The sequence below is a fragment of the Xiphophorus hellerii genome, chromosome 12 (assembly GCF_003331165.1).
Source record: "Xiphophorus hellerii strain 12219 chromosome 12, Xiphophorus_hellerii-4.1, whole genome shotgun sequence".
NCBI lineage: Eukaryota > Metazoa > Chordata > Actinopteri > Cyprinodontiformes > Poeciliidae > Xiphophorus > Xiphophorus hellerii.
The window spans coordinates 12,057,343-12,072,532 of record NC_045683.1 but is presented as its reverse complement, the minus strand read 5'-3'; the positions used below and the strand labels follow the sequence as shown (position 1 = coordinate 12,072,532).

Genomic DNA, 15,190 nt, shown 5'->3' with positions numbered 1-15,190 from the left:
TATACTTCTTAATATTTACTTCAATTTAGACCTGTGGAATAAAGTCATATTCAGTAAAAATGAGAGACTAATTTAACAGAAATTTGTAACCAGTAATTTAATGTCTGTGTAATTCAGCTGCTTGGATTTGTGTGTGTGGGTGATAAAGTAAGCGAACACGATGAGGAGTAAAGGAGAAAGTCAGAAGTTAGAAGGATCATTTGCATGTTCGTTGTGAATATTGCCATGCCCTCAGGCTTTTAATAAAATTACAGAGCTAAGACAGAATTGCCAATACTCTGTCCACTCTGTGGAAACAAGATAAATAAATGTAATTTTTTTTCTCACATTTAAACAACCAAATGAGTTACACTTTACCAATTAGGTCTGCCATTTCCGAATAATTAATGCCATTCAGTAACACGTTAGAATAATGACATTTAATGAAGTCCAGCAGTAAGTAATAAGATTCCTCATGCATAATTTGGATAGTATTACCATAGCTGATTCATTTTTGCACCCAGAAAATGTGAGGACCACAAAAGTTTATTTTAAAGTGAGTTTCATTGAGTTTTAGGTTGTTTTTTGGGGGGTGGGAGGGTTGCATTTTTTTGTGAAATGGCATTAAGCAAAAGAACTAGAACAATACACTAGGTCTTGATACACAAGAGGAATGTTACATTCACCTTCGAAATACAGTAGGCCTTCAAGAAGAGTGATAAAATCACCTTAAGTCACATTTGAATACATGGCGATTGTGTGATATGATATACTGTAAGGGTGGTAAAAAGTATGATTTAAGAATCAGATTGACAAGGTTCATGAATAATTCAGGCAGCATTTATTTTCCCAGTAAGTCAACTGTAAAATTTGCTCTTGCAAGCCTCCCCCTACTCTAAGTCCTCTCTGAATTTCATCCACAGCAGCAGTGATGGATGCCGTTTTAAAGTAAACTAATTAACCTGAAAAGGAAAATGAATTGTGACAATATTTCATTCCATCAACATCATAATGGCACAAGTGTCATACCATTTCAAACCATCAAAAATTAAAAGCATAAATCAAAGTTTATGAAGGTAAAGAAATGTGGACTGGGTCTGAAAGTTATTGTTTTAACAGAATGACAAAATCATTAGATGATAATTTATGACCTCAGGGCAAAGACTTAAGTGATCTACTTCTAGCGTGTTGGTTAATATCCCTGTCCCTTCTTCCTCATTCCTTCAATGGGGATTCTCATTTCAGTGATGCATTCACTCGCAGGGGAATGATCTGCAAATGAAATGACAAACCCTTCTCGTCTTATTTGAAAAATATTGTGAATTGGAACAGCAATGTACTGGAAATAGTATTGAAGATGAATGTGAAGGACATAATTCAAATTTCTGAAGCCTTTTTTATCTACAACTAACATATGTGTAAAAGGAAAAAATGGTAGTGCAGTTAGCACTGTTGCGATTCATCAAGAAGGTCCCAGATTCAAAACCTGAAGTGGGATCCTTCTGCATGGAGTTTGCACATCCTCTTGCTTGCATACAAGAGTGTTCACTCTTGGTACTCTAGTTTTTTCCCATTGTCTAACTCCTGTAGCGTGTTTCTTACACCCTGGAGATAGGCACCACTATACTCGCCCAAACCCAATCCCTTGCCACCATGCATAGATAACCGATTATAGACAATGGATAGATCATAACACATAATAAAAAAATATATTTTAATATCTGTATTTATCTGCACAACATATGATTAACTACCAAAATGAACTACCATGCTGTTACTTATGCAATCTCACAAGAAGACGTTCCAACAATCAGTCCAACTACAACACTGATAGCAGTAATGAGTGTCTGATTTAGCCACATTATACCTACCACATACAGTTTATATCACATTTAATGAAACAAAACAATGTGCATATATATAGCATGTCATATAAATAATCATGGTGCTCAGCCCTGATCACACCTTGCTAAATAATGATGTAAAACTTAGAAAAGATTGAATATATGCCATACTAAATTCTAACATCCAAAATCTCCATTGTTAGTTCAGCTCCATCTGCTAGTTTCTTACTGATTTGCTGTCATAGTAACCAGTTTCATGTAAAAATTAGCTTTCAATTATTGGAAGGAGCTTTTCATTTCAGCATGTGCTAATATTTACTGTAACACATCAGACATGGTGTGAAACACTGTGTGAAAGTCCAATGTTTACAAAACACTTGCTACTGACTGCCTCCACACAGCAGCAATCCCTCAGATTACACTTTGAAATCAGGAAGAGTTTTTTTTTTTTATGGAATCATTTTTGCTTCCTTCCTTTCAGTCAGTGTGTATCAAACTACTATATCACAATATAGGACAAATGGGCTCCAGCTATACCATCAGTTCAACATGTGTTTTTGAGTTAGTTCCTTACCTTTCACCACTTTCAGCAGTCATGTGTGAGCTGTAAACTTGACATTTTGTAGTTCTGTCACATCTTCCTCTAATCCTCCTCTGGATTGGCTGCAGCAACTCACTTGTGGGTCATCATGTGAGAAGCTTAGAAAAAATTACATGAGAAAAACGCTCCAGTAACCTCTACATGAGTTGAATGTAACCTGCAAGTGCTGGATTCTCAAAGAAAACTTAGACACACAACATTAATTTGTATTTGTTGGCTGGTTCTCTGAGCAACTTAACCACAAAAATTACTTGAACACACTCTGTAATGTACAGTATATTTCTCTATAGAGTTTATTGCTTTTCAATATCGCAATAAAATACATTGCTAGATCTGAAGAGATTATCTGAAAAATCAGCTACTGACCAGAGTCCTGACTGGTGATGAGCAGGTGACTCCTCCTCCAGAGGAACGACCTGTTCTTCCCAGGCCAGCCGAGAAACATATTCCTCCCACCATGTCATGGATCTTTCTCTGATTGTCTTTCCAGTAGGACATTCCCAGAACACCTTACAAGGGAGGCATCTTAACCAGATGCCCAAGCCACCTTACCTGAATTGGTTCCTCCCAATGTAGCGGCTGTACTCAAAGTCCCTCCCTATTGACCAAGCTTCTCTTCCTGTTTAAAAGGGAGAGCCAAGACACCCTGAGGAGGAAACTCATTTTGGCTGCTGTAGTTTATTCTTTCAGTGACCATCCAGAACTCATGACCGAATATGAGGCTGGGAATGTACTGTAGATCAACTGGTTAATTGAGAGCTTCAACTTTCAGCTCAGCTCGTTCTTCACCACGACCAGTACAGCGCCTACATCACTGCAGACAACACACCAATCAGCCTATTAATCTCCTTCTCCATTTTTCTCTCATTCATGAATAAGATTCCAAGATACCTGAGCTCCTTCACTTGGGGCATGACCTTGTCACCAACCTGGAGAAGCAACTCTTCCATTTTCTGACTCCAGATTATGATCTTGGATTTAGAAGAGCTGAAAATTGGTGATCATGTTCTGAAGCCAATAGTACCACATCATCTGCAAAAGACCTGATCCTGAAGTCACATATCCTCTCCACACTTTGGCAGTGCCTAGAAATTGTGTTCATGAAGGCTATGAACAGAACCAGTAATAAAGGTCAATCTTGGCAGAGTCCAACTCTCATTGGAAACAAGTATGTCTTACTGCTGATAATATGAACCAAGCTATGACCCCAGTCATACAGGGAGCTAACAGTCTGTATCAAGTGGCTTGGTACCCCATACTCTCAAGAACCCCCACAGGACTCAACTGAGGGAGACTGCAGAGCATCATCTCTGAATCCACAAAACACAAACCACCACTGGATGGTCAAACTCCCATGCAGGCTCTACAAACTTACTGAGGGTGTAGAGCTAGGCCAATGTTCCACAGTCAGAACAAAAACCAAACAGTACCTCTTGAATCTTGACTGTCTGACGGACCCTCCTCTCCAGAGGCCCTGAATAGACCTTACCCCGGAGGCTTAAGAGTAATCCCCATGTAATTGCAGCACAATAGGGGGGATCCAACTCCTAAGGTTGCATACTCTTGTGGTTTTCTAAAACTAGAAGATTTTCAGTTGGAAACTTTTGGCCATTTTTCTGGATCAAGTTCTGAGTACTTTACTTTCTGGGTTCTGAGGCTTTGAAAACTTACAGATTAAACCAAGGGATTCTATTTACATATGTATTGATCAAACACAGGTGACATTATATTTTCCACCTACTTTGACAATAGCAGAGCTTTTAAACAGATATATTTTGTGGCTTTCTCATAAATCTCTACCAAAGTATTGATCTTAATTTTCCTTTGCAGATCAATGTTTTATATCCATACTGCATTTCCACCTTAAATAATTGTTTTTCTTCTTTCCAAACATTTTTTCTTAAAACCTGTCAAAGTTGTCATAAATCTAACCTTGAATTCTGTTTCAGCTCTCTGACTCCCACCTTGACATTCCACAGTGCAGCTGAGACTCAAAAATGTATTCAGCTTATCAGTTATTTCTGCCACCCAGCAGCTCCCTCTCAATAAATATGGGGTTGACTAAGTTGATATGCCTTGGAGGCGTTTTAAATATTCTCCCCCAAAATATCTATTCATAAAGGGAGGGGGTGGGGGCAGAATAACGTAATTGGGTGATTTATGACCTTTTCACACCACTGAAGCGATTAACTGAAGACATCATTCGGAGCTGTCAGTCAAACTTATTGTTCACATGGAAACGAAACACCATGCAGTGGAGAAGTGAGCCAGCTGACTTAAATGATGCTTCCTTCTGAATCTTTTCACTAAAGTGGCCTCTTCAAAACTGTTAGATGAGCTCTTATTGTGTTAAGAAAGAAACTTCTTCTATCTTCGAGCTACACTAGCAAAAAAAAATAAAAAAATAGTCAAAGGTTCAGGTAAATCTGTGCTTATTTTTACATTCATGTATCTATCTTAAGGGTGACATGCTTTGAGCTGAATACCATCTCATCCCAGTGCTCATTGCTCGCTTGCTGCTGGTCACAGACCTTGACTATGTTCAGAGCTTAATAGTACATCTGGGATACATCTTCACATAAAGCTATCATTATACCAGATTTAATGATCAGGCACAGTGATTTGTCTTTATAGGTCTTCTTAAGCGTGCACACACCTGCATCTCCGGAGCCTTCTTTGCTAATAACACCAGGAAGAACAACTTGACGATAATTGGCTCATCATTTCAAGTGTGTTCAGGCATAGAGCGCCCCCACTCCTTCTTCCCTCCTCCTCACTGATGCTCAAAAAAATCTCAGCTTTGGAAAAGGATGAAATTGGATAGAATTGCCTCCTGGATGGGATTTCATGTCTTTGGCATCAACACGTTTTTTTTTTTTCCCAGCCTATGGAGCGCTGAGCACTTAATCTTCACTATAACCCAGAGTGTTGCTGAAGAAGCCTTTAGTACTCATGACAAACTGGCAACTCCTCTTAATAATCCCACGATTTTCTTAAAAATCCATAAAATCATTATTTTGTATTTTATTTTTGGTATATAAGATATCTGATGCGGATGCTTTGATGATTAAATGGCTGTTATCGCCACCTTAAGTACAACTTAAAAACCTGCTAAAACCCTATTTTGCTTTCTAGTGCAGATAAAAATTACTTACTGTCTTGACTGTTTTACTCTTTTATAGTTTTTATAATTCAACTATGATCAACAAAATTTTGCTATTTGTAACAAAACGATTATAAAAACAACTTTGCTATCAAAATGAAAATTGATTTCTACAAAGTAATAACATTTAAATCAATGCATGTGGAATAAAATAGGTGATTTCATATTCACACCTTTCAAGTCAGTATTTAATGCTAACTGGTTGCATGGATAGGTCTTGATCAGCCTTTCACATCTGGACACTGCAATTTTACTCCACTCTTCCTTGTAAAACTGTTTAAGCTATGTCAGGTTGCATATGAATTGACTGCAAATTTCAAGTCACGCTACTCTCTAAAGTCATTGTTTATCTTAAATTAATTGTTTATCCTCACACTGATCACACTTTTCATTGAGAAATGTGTTACTTAAGACATCATTGTGTAAAAAAAAAATTAAGCAGAGAAACTACAAAAGTTGTGAGAACTTTTGTAGGTCTTACAAAAGAAGCAGTTGTAAAGCTAAACTATTGTCTGTGTGGACTGCAAAATCTGTTAAAGCATCCATTAATCCAAACCTTAATTAATGGTTTTAACTATTTTTGCTGCCTTTGCCGACTCGTAATCCCTTTCAGGAAAAGTAAGAAGGATGGATAATATTGTGATTGGACACAGATCCCGTCTTTAAATTAAACAAGTCTGTACTACAACAGCTATTAAAATCCCACATCTAATAGCCAAACAATGTTACCATGCATTCATGGGTTTTTACTTTTGCATATGCACAAAAGCAAAAAAAATAAATAAAATTTTTGTTTTATTTTACCATTTCCCTTTTAATTCTGGTTAATTATACAGATGTCTCACACAATATGAACTGCTATTTTATCAAAAGACAAATTTAAATGAGTTTTGTAATATTTGTGGGTCGTGGTTGTCTTTGGTCCCCTTTTGTCCTTTGGGCTTGCTGACTCTCAAGCTTAATTACCAGAGGTAATGAAAGATGAAGCTAAATGGCACTGATGGGGTCCAACAGAAGGTCATTAGGTGTCCTCATTAGCGTCCAACTGATGTGAAAAAGGTTTAAGTTGTTACTCCAATCCCGATGGATAATGTTCATTTTAGTTTGTCTTTGCAGGGAAGGATTTTACGGTGCAGACAGGTAGTAGAGGGACAAGTAGGGAAAAACCTAAGTTAAAAACCATGTGTGTATGATGGTGGCTTACAATTTTATACATCATGAGACGTGTTAATTATGTTGCATGAGTAAGCTACATTAAATTTAGTACACCATTTAGTGTTAACATCAAAACTTAATCTCCTGAAAGATTGAAAATTTGACATTTATAGAGTTATTCATCTCTTGCGAATCAAAACAAAGGAGTTTTATGGACTGCCTCTGTGCTTGGATTTCTAACACCAGTCTGAGTGAATTACACAAAGGTTTGGAAACACTTTTGATTCAGTAACTTACAGCCCCAGAGTGATAAAAACAGAAAAGATTATGTATTTTTGTAGAACTACCCTAATTTCTGCTGAGGTGGTTTTGCCATCTCTGTTTCTATATCTTTCTCAGTTACAAGAATAGCTAAGTTTGGCTCTGTCTGCTACAGGTCACCTTTAAACAGGCAGGGTATTCTGTTCTCTTTTAGCATTGGCTTTTGGATGACTGAAGCTTACTGACTCCAGATAAGATCCTTAAATAAAATTACTAAGTGACACGAGGTGCAAGTCCAAGGTGTTCTAAAAAAGAAAACCTAAGTCTTGCACAAAATTTGACAAATGTCACAAATCATACTGAATTTCCAAATAGAAAATCAGTTCTGTCTGACTCATGCATGCACAGGGAGAACATGCCAACTCCATACAGAAAGAGCTCAGGCTAGTACTTGAACCCACGGCCTTTCCGCTGGAAGGCAACTGTTCTATCAACTGTGTTACTGTGCAGTCCAAAGTGCATCAAATACCACAAAGATTAATTTGTTCCCTTCACTTTACTGAAACCTTTTGTCAAATAGATTCCTGTGATAATTGGGAAGCTCTGAAGATTAGGAGTTTTTCAAATGTGACTGAGAAAATGTTAGCAAAAGCCTATTAAAACAGCTGAACTTTATTTTCAGGCTAATCAAATGCACCAACAATCATGGCATATATACACATTCATATTTTTTAAGTTTGAAAGTGGCATATAATTGTGAAAACAGCAAAATCCCCATTCACTGTAAAAGGGTTCACACACTGAAGCAACCACACTGTATTCTCTATAACTTCTGCTTAATTGTACAACTAATGTGCAACCTTAAACTTGGAAATATGTCTGAAATTATTTACCCTGGCCTCATTTTCACATCACAAAGTCTGCTATTGTAACAGTGTTTTGTGTGTATAATTTTGTATTCACTGTAAACTGGCTGTAGATTAATTGCAGTCGAACGCTAACCCTAAAAATATCTGAAACATGTTGTTTATGCTTTTGATTAAAAAACAAAAAAAGAACACAACACCCTAGATTTGCACAGAAAATAAAAATTGGGACACAGTGTTACAATCATCAAAGCAATGTTTTATTGTAGTACTCATAGTTGCTCAGACACGTGTATATACAAATACAGATCATTTTCCTGTCAAATTTTCTTTCATTTTATATACTGTAAAAGAGCAGTTTGGAAACAGTCCCCACTGATGGAAAAGCCGGAGTGGGGTTGAAAGGTGAGGGAGAAAGGACAGCAGGTGGAAGTTATACAAGCACAAGAAGAACGGAGGCAGGACATAAAACGAACAAGTGTTTTCATCAGCAAGAGGAGAGCTGAGAAGCTTTACTCTGCGCACAGAGCATAAATCGATGATAGGGTTCACTCTCTTAACAATCCAGTACAGGATTTGTTAGGTGGGATGCTCTAATCCTTGAACTGTTCCTAAGACCACCATCTACAGTAAGAAAAAGTGATTTAGAGGTTGTTAAAAAGACAGAGAAAATTGAAGTGCCCCATTGTACTCTCTTCGAAGCCAGCAGCTGCTCTGTGTACAAGCACAATGGCAAAAAGTGTCTTGAACACAGATGGGTTAGAGGCTGAGGGGCTAAGGCATGGGAAACACTCTTCATTGCCAAACAAAGTTGCTGCTTCGCTTTTACTGTGGCGACAGAAAAAGAGACACAAAAAACTCAAAGTGTCACACTGGAAAATGTCTACACTGATGTATCCACTCATAAACCCCTCCTACTGGGAGTGAAGGGAAAAAAAGGGAACAAGTCGAGGATGAACACCATGGATGCTTACAGAATGTTAGGTTTAGAAAAATAAAAGTAAGAATTGCTTTTGATCTACAAAATGAAGCACCTCACAAAACCCAATTTTAAATCTCCCAACAATGGCTTGTGGTATGTACATTTGTCATGTGTGAGTACACAGTCTGACATCACTCGAATGGGGGATGCAAAAACACAGAACATGGAAATGACCATTAAATCTAATACATCAGCATGGAAAAGAAAACAGCAAAAAAAACAAAGTCTTGAAAACTTCAGATTTTTTTTATACATGTTATCAAGTTCATGCGCATGCCACATAATGAAACTGGTGAGATCCTTCCATTAAAAAGCCAACTTTCCACTCAAAAAATGCTTCCAAATCCTGAAGGCAAGAAAAAGTACAAATAGGCCATCGATCAAGTCCCAAATGCTTCTTTTCGTAGGCAGGATCTTTCCATGAAGAGATGGGGACTGGTTTAAAACATGTAAGAGGTGAGCCTCTTGTTGGCTAATGTTCCAGCCAACTGCACAGTGTGTGCAGCTCCCACAGGTTTCCCCTTTTTGTTTGAACTCAAGAGTCTCTTTAGGCATTGAGGATTAAAGCACACACAATGCATTGTTTGAGAACAGTACACACTCCGCAAAACCCAGAGATAATACGGTATCTGATTGTTTTTAGAAAAGACATAAGAACCAAATTAATACTTTAATATCAAACACTATATACATCGAGAAGTTTTCCTAATAATAATAATAGTCATAATCATTATCATCATAACAATAATAATAATTATACAGTTTTAACAATGGTTTATCTCATTTTTTTTATTTGTCCTCCAGAAAGGTACAAAACAGATACTAACCTAACACTACTATGTTGTATGGTTGTCTACCTCAGGATACACAGTATCCAGTATATAAGTTGATTCTCATTTCCCAGGTTTGGGTTGTGTGCAGAAAAAAAAGATCATGGTATTGATAGCAAAAGAAAAAAAAAGACAATTAGTGTTGATAATCATAAAACTGAAGCTGGTTTCTGATTATAGCCTGCAGACAAGCGTCCATGTTGAATCTTCTGCAGTGCTCATATCCCCGTGGTGATATTCTGAAAATTAGTACCTCATTAAATGGCCTCGTCTCATATTACCTCTTGTAGCTGAGCTGCTATTCTGCTGTAATAGCATTGTTACCGCAGTATATAAAAGGAACAAATGGCTGAAGGCAAACGTTGTTTTTCAGAAATGAAATGAAAAATAGATACATATATATAAAAAAACACAGAAAAAAACACAGTCACAAAATAAAAACAAAGCAAACCCAAAACAGTGCATGCCTCTGAGGCTGAATGGTGCTAGACAGCATGTTTGTCATTGAATTGAATAGGTTTTTTGGCCTGTAGTACTGAATGAGTTTTTAGGTTCTTTTGTCTAAAAGTGTTTTGTTAGGCACTAATCACATTTTTATCAGCTATCTTTTTAAACCTGTTTGCATTTGAATGTGTAAGCCTCTCTCCATATAATTCTTCTCTGTCTCCTTCACTTGCCAGCTCTCTTGAACTGCAAGGTCATTGGTGCTTTAAACCCCCCCACAGTAAAAATCTACACTTCCGAGACTCCCCCACTAAGCCTTCCATCATCTATTTTTAATACCAGAAAAACTTCCCTTGCGACAACATGGGGTCTGCGTGCCTGTCATTTTGAACCTCATTAAGGGGTCGCTTAAACAAGTAACAGTAGGAGCAGAAGGTGGGTGCGCAATTGTTCCTGTGTTCCTTTTTTTGCTGTATTTCTCTCATTCTGTCCATCTTTCCGAGCCTTTTACTAACTTGCTGCTTTGATATGATACTAGATTCAGTAGAGTTAAAGACATAGCTAAAGAATTTTGAAGTGAGGTTATATTAAAAGGTCATAAGTACTCATGTCTTAATTTAGCATAAATCCATATTATTAGCTCATTCCAGACACTAATGGTTTGTCAAAGAAGGACCAAGACCAAAGTGTACTGCTATCATCTTAAAACAACTTTTTTGAACCTTTAAACCACTGTAACTTTTGCATTGGGCAGTTGTCCACACAGAAGACAACGGTTATTTACAACTAAAAATGGAAGGGCATTGCAACTGATCGTCCTGTGTGAAAAGTATTTCTGGTCAGAGTAACTGATATAAAAATACAGCAATGGAAAAAAACCAAAATATTACAGTGTTAATTCACACTATTTTTATAGTTTTTTTTAAACAATGCATTACTATTCTATAAGGTAGTTACTCTGACTGCAAATGATTGGCAAGTTCCACTTTGTTTCACAAAGAATGGGGATTGTCTGTTATGTCAGTTTCTCTTATCATTATCTGCTATTGTCCAATGCAAACACAAAGACAGTTTAGGCATTCATGAAACACTGTACAGATAAACTGCCATGGACTTGATGTTACTGTAAGAAATTTAATTTACTTATGGGCTCTCTAAGGGTTTTTACCCTAAACAGCTTTCAAGGTTACACTAATACTAGTGTGTCTTCCTCACAGTTTGTGTCTGTCCCCATTGCTGCACGTTCTGGCTCTGGCACAGATAAACTTGTTATTCAACTTTGAACTGAACCACAGGAAAGAGCTGCTTTCACCTAGAGCTGTGGCTGAGCCAGCAAAAGCTTGCAACCAATTTAAACATAAAAATAATTTCAAACTTCACAGTTAGTATCATGTCCAATCTGTGTAAGTCAAAACACAGAGCCTCGAAATTACCAAAAAGTTGGAATAGCAGTAGAAAGACAGATGCTCCCAATCTTAAAGTCTGCTTGTTAAAACAGCATCAATAAATTAAGATGGTGATATTAGGTAATCTATTTGCAGGAAAATGTAGATAAATATTGTTTGTGTAGTTAAATTCTCTCTGTTAACGTGGCAGAACCAGACATTTACAGTGTTGCAATGATGTAGCTCTGCGTTGACTCACTGCTTGTGAAAAAACAAACCAGAACTGGCTGTAGTATCAGCTTTCTTAAATACTTGCACTGCTTTTGTGAAAAGAAGAAACAACAAAAGTCATTTGTGACGAGCCACTCTGAAGACATTTCTTCAGAGTCTGGGTTTGATTGAAGGGGATTTTTAACCAAATGAAGACGGCAAAAATTTCTCTACTGTGGGAAAGATATTAACCGCTTACGATCTTTTAACAGAAAAGTCCTGAGCTATCCCTCTGGGTAAAGGTTACCTCTTTCAAGGAAGCAAAAACCTTTCTTTAAATAAGACACTGCCAATATGCAAACTCCCCTTGTGTTTCTGTGGAAGTAATGATCAGTGCTGATCAGTAAATTACTTTGAATCTAAGTGGTAACATAAACAAACTGAACAGAGCTGCCTTAATTTTAATGGATATGTTTTTTTTTCTGTTTACACTCCTCTAATTGGAGCTATGCATTTGTCGTTATAATGCTTCACCAACTGCTGTAAGAATCTGAACATGATAAGCATTTAATAAGTATTTAACTGAACTATGATCATGTTGAAGAATAAAAAAAGCATGGTACTTTAAGTTGAAGAGTCTTATGAAGCATATTTTATTGTTCTCATTTGACAGGATCTAAAAAAGTTTATGACAGGATCTAAAAAAGTTTAAACTATCTGCATAGTTAAAGAGAATGTTTGATGAGTCAAATAACTGGATAGTATAGCAAAATAAAAAATAAGAAGAAAACACCACCCAGTTTAAGCTGTGAACCTTTTTGAACAATCAATAGCCAGGGAATAAATAGTTTTGGATGCAAATGTTTATGGGAGTGTTAATATTGACTAATGCTCAACTGGAACAGAGAAAACAATTGCGGCCCAGCTCAGTAAACATTGCACAAATGGCTGTGACTGCTGCCGTGAAATTGTGTTATCAAGTTTCAAAAGGTATTGATTCTCGATTTTAACAGCGGTTAACGAAGTGTCTGGAGAGAAAGTTTCAATTTAGTTTTGGCTTTGTGAGTTTGGGTGAACAGAATCCTTTTTTTAGAAATGTTTTATTGGCCATTTTTATTGGGTTTGTCAGAAAGAAACAGTTGCTTGCTAATTTGAAAAGGGTTTGCTCGTCCAGAACATTCAACAACTCATCATATTATGGAGAAAGAGGACACGGTGTTTAAAAAATGAGGGATTGTAAGTCACTTTGCTCCATGTCAGATATTTTACATATTTCTGAATTCTGTCTTAGTTAAAAACTGAACAACTACATCTATCTCTGGTTTAAGCTAAGCTTTGGAAGGCTTCTTGAGAGGTCTCAGGGAAACGTTCCATTTCTTTCTGTTGTATATACAATAATTTCTAACACTACAATGCTCCACTGTGTATACGGCGACTGTCTAAAACTGTAAAACTCTACTGCTATTGGCTGCTGTTTTTGAATGTGCTTTTGCATTGTTGCAATGGTGTGCCGCCTGTGTGTATGCACAATAAACTGAATGAACTTAGTTTTCATAGGTAAACATCAGTGCTGCAATGACATAAATACGATGTAGCGTGATGGTAAATGTCATGGGAAAATAAGAATCACTAAGTGTCAAAAAATTGGGATTTGGCATCTTAGTTGAAGGTATAAGAGGGGGCACTTTCTCTCCCACTTTTAACATCAACTTTTTTTAACTCACAGAAGGAGAAAGACCACTTAATTTTTCTTCTGAAAAAAATAGAGGGTTTTTTTTTTTCTTGAGAAGCCTGCTTTTTATGCCCAATCAAGCAAATGCAATCCACCCAAATCCCACCCACTACCCTGCAGCCTAGGGTAGATTCAGGCCACGCTAGGTGTAAATGACCTCCAGCACAGAGGGAGGCGCTATAAAGTAAAGAGTCCCACTAGGGTGACCAGCAGCAAAGCAAGTAGAGAACTTGTCTTCTGCAGACGTTGCGCAGCGTTCGTTTCACTCCGCGAAGGGGCAGCCGTTTCATGGCTAGTTTCATCTAAAGGATAGAGAAAAAAAAATATACAGCATGAATTGATAGGTTTCTCTGTTATGATGATGGAACATATATACAATATGAAATAATATAACATCAAGACTTTATTTACATACAAGCACATCTCAGTAATACAATATTACCAAAATGGTTAATATATTCCACTGATTCAATAAAAAAAAAAAAAACATAAATAAACCTTGATACATTTCAAGCATTCATTCATATTGGTTGTCCTGATTATGACTTACAATAAATTAAATCAGTTTTAAGTAAAATTAGTGGAAAAACAGAAAAACAAAAATGGTACATTTTTGTGTACCTTTTTTGTAGGTGAGCCTACTCTACTCAAGAGTATGCCCATTTACTGTATACTATTATGAACAGAATAATATCTGCAGCAAAGTGGTGTTGCAAGGCGGGGATGAGGCTATGGCAAAATCTGCACTTTTGCTTGTGCAGATTTTTCTATTACACTTTTATGTGCTTCAATAGATGGAAGCCCCGGTTGCCTTGGTTTGCTAGCAAAGCCAGGTTTGGACATTAGCTCTTCTGCATTGTTGCCCCTGTTGTTTATAATGTTTCTCCTGACAATACTCTGCTGACTGTCTGAAGGGTTTAAGTCAGATGAGTTTCCTGGCTAATCAAGAACAACAATACTGTAGCAATTAAACTGGGTAGCGTGGGCAAATATTGCTAAAATTATAATCAGCACATTTTTAAAGTATGTCAAGACAGTGCTTTAAAATTGCAGTGTTTATGTTGTTTTGTGCACCTTTTTCTACCACATTTTTTCCATCCACACAACTTTTCATGAATATTCCTGGATACAGATAGTCTTTCTAGTAAAGACCTTTTTGTGTAATTATGCAATTACAAAACATAATTATTTTATGAGATTCTAATATGAAATTAACGTCTAATCAAAAAGCACTGGTTTGTTTCACTAACAATAGTATTTCCAACAATTTTCAGATTCATGTCATGAAGTCTGAGTTGCCATTTGAACTTCAGTTGCTGTATAATGTTTCATCTCCCAGGTGAGCGGCCGCCTGTGTCTGTCTGGCAGTAGCATCAGTATCTGTGCGCAGCCATGTGCTGGCTTCACCGTGGGAAAGTAGCTGAACCATGCACAGCACAAGGACAGATAGACAGACCAGACAATCAGATGTTTATATAACCACACAACTGTGTATGTAAGATGAGTTGTAAAGACTGGACGGACAGAGTAACAACAACTGAGGGCTTGAATGTTTAAATTCAATGGCTTTGGAAATGATGAAAGAGAATTTAGCCAAACTTAAGCTAGATTCTGTTGATTAGAGGCAGCCTCTAAAGGATGCAAACAGCACAGCAAAATTAACAAGCAAGCACAAATCAAAGAGGCAAGCATCAAACCTGCATAAGCATTTAGAACTTGTAGCATCCTGTATTCAAAT

The 15,190-nt window shown here is 37.0% G+C and overlaps 1 protein-coding gene across 2 annotated transcripts in view; it reads right to left on the bottom strand.

Moving 5' to 3' along the window:
- Window positions 1–8,107: 8,107 nt before the first annotated feature.
- The window catches only part of efna5b (ephrin-A5b), a 118,677-nt gene continuing 111,594 nt past the window's right edge, over window positions 8,108–15,190 (bottom strand). For both annotated transcript variants that reach the window (XM_032577728.1, XM_032577729.1), the window contains one exon: window positions 8,108–13,754. In XM_032577728.1, coding sequence (XP_032433619.1) covers window positions 13,630–13,754 — 125 coding nt within the window. In that variant the 3' untranslated portion in view covers window positions 8,108–13,629. The remainder of the gene's footprint in view (window positions 13,755–15,190) is intronic.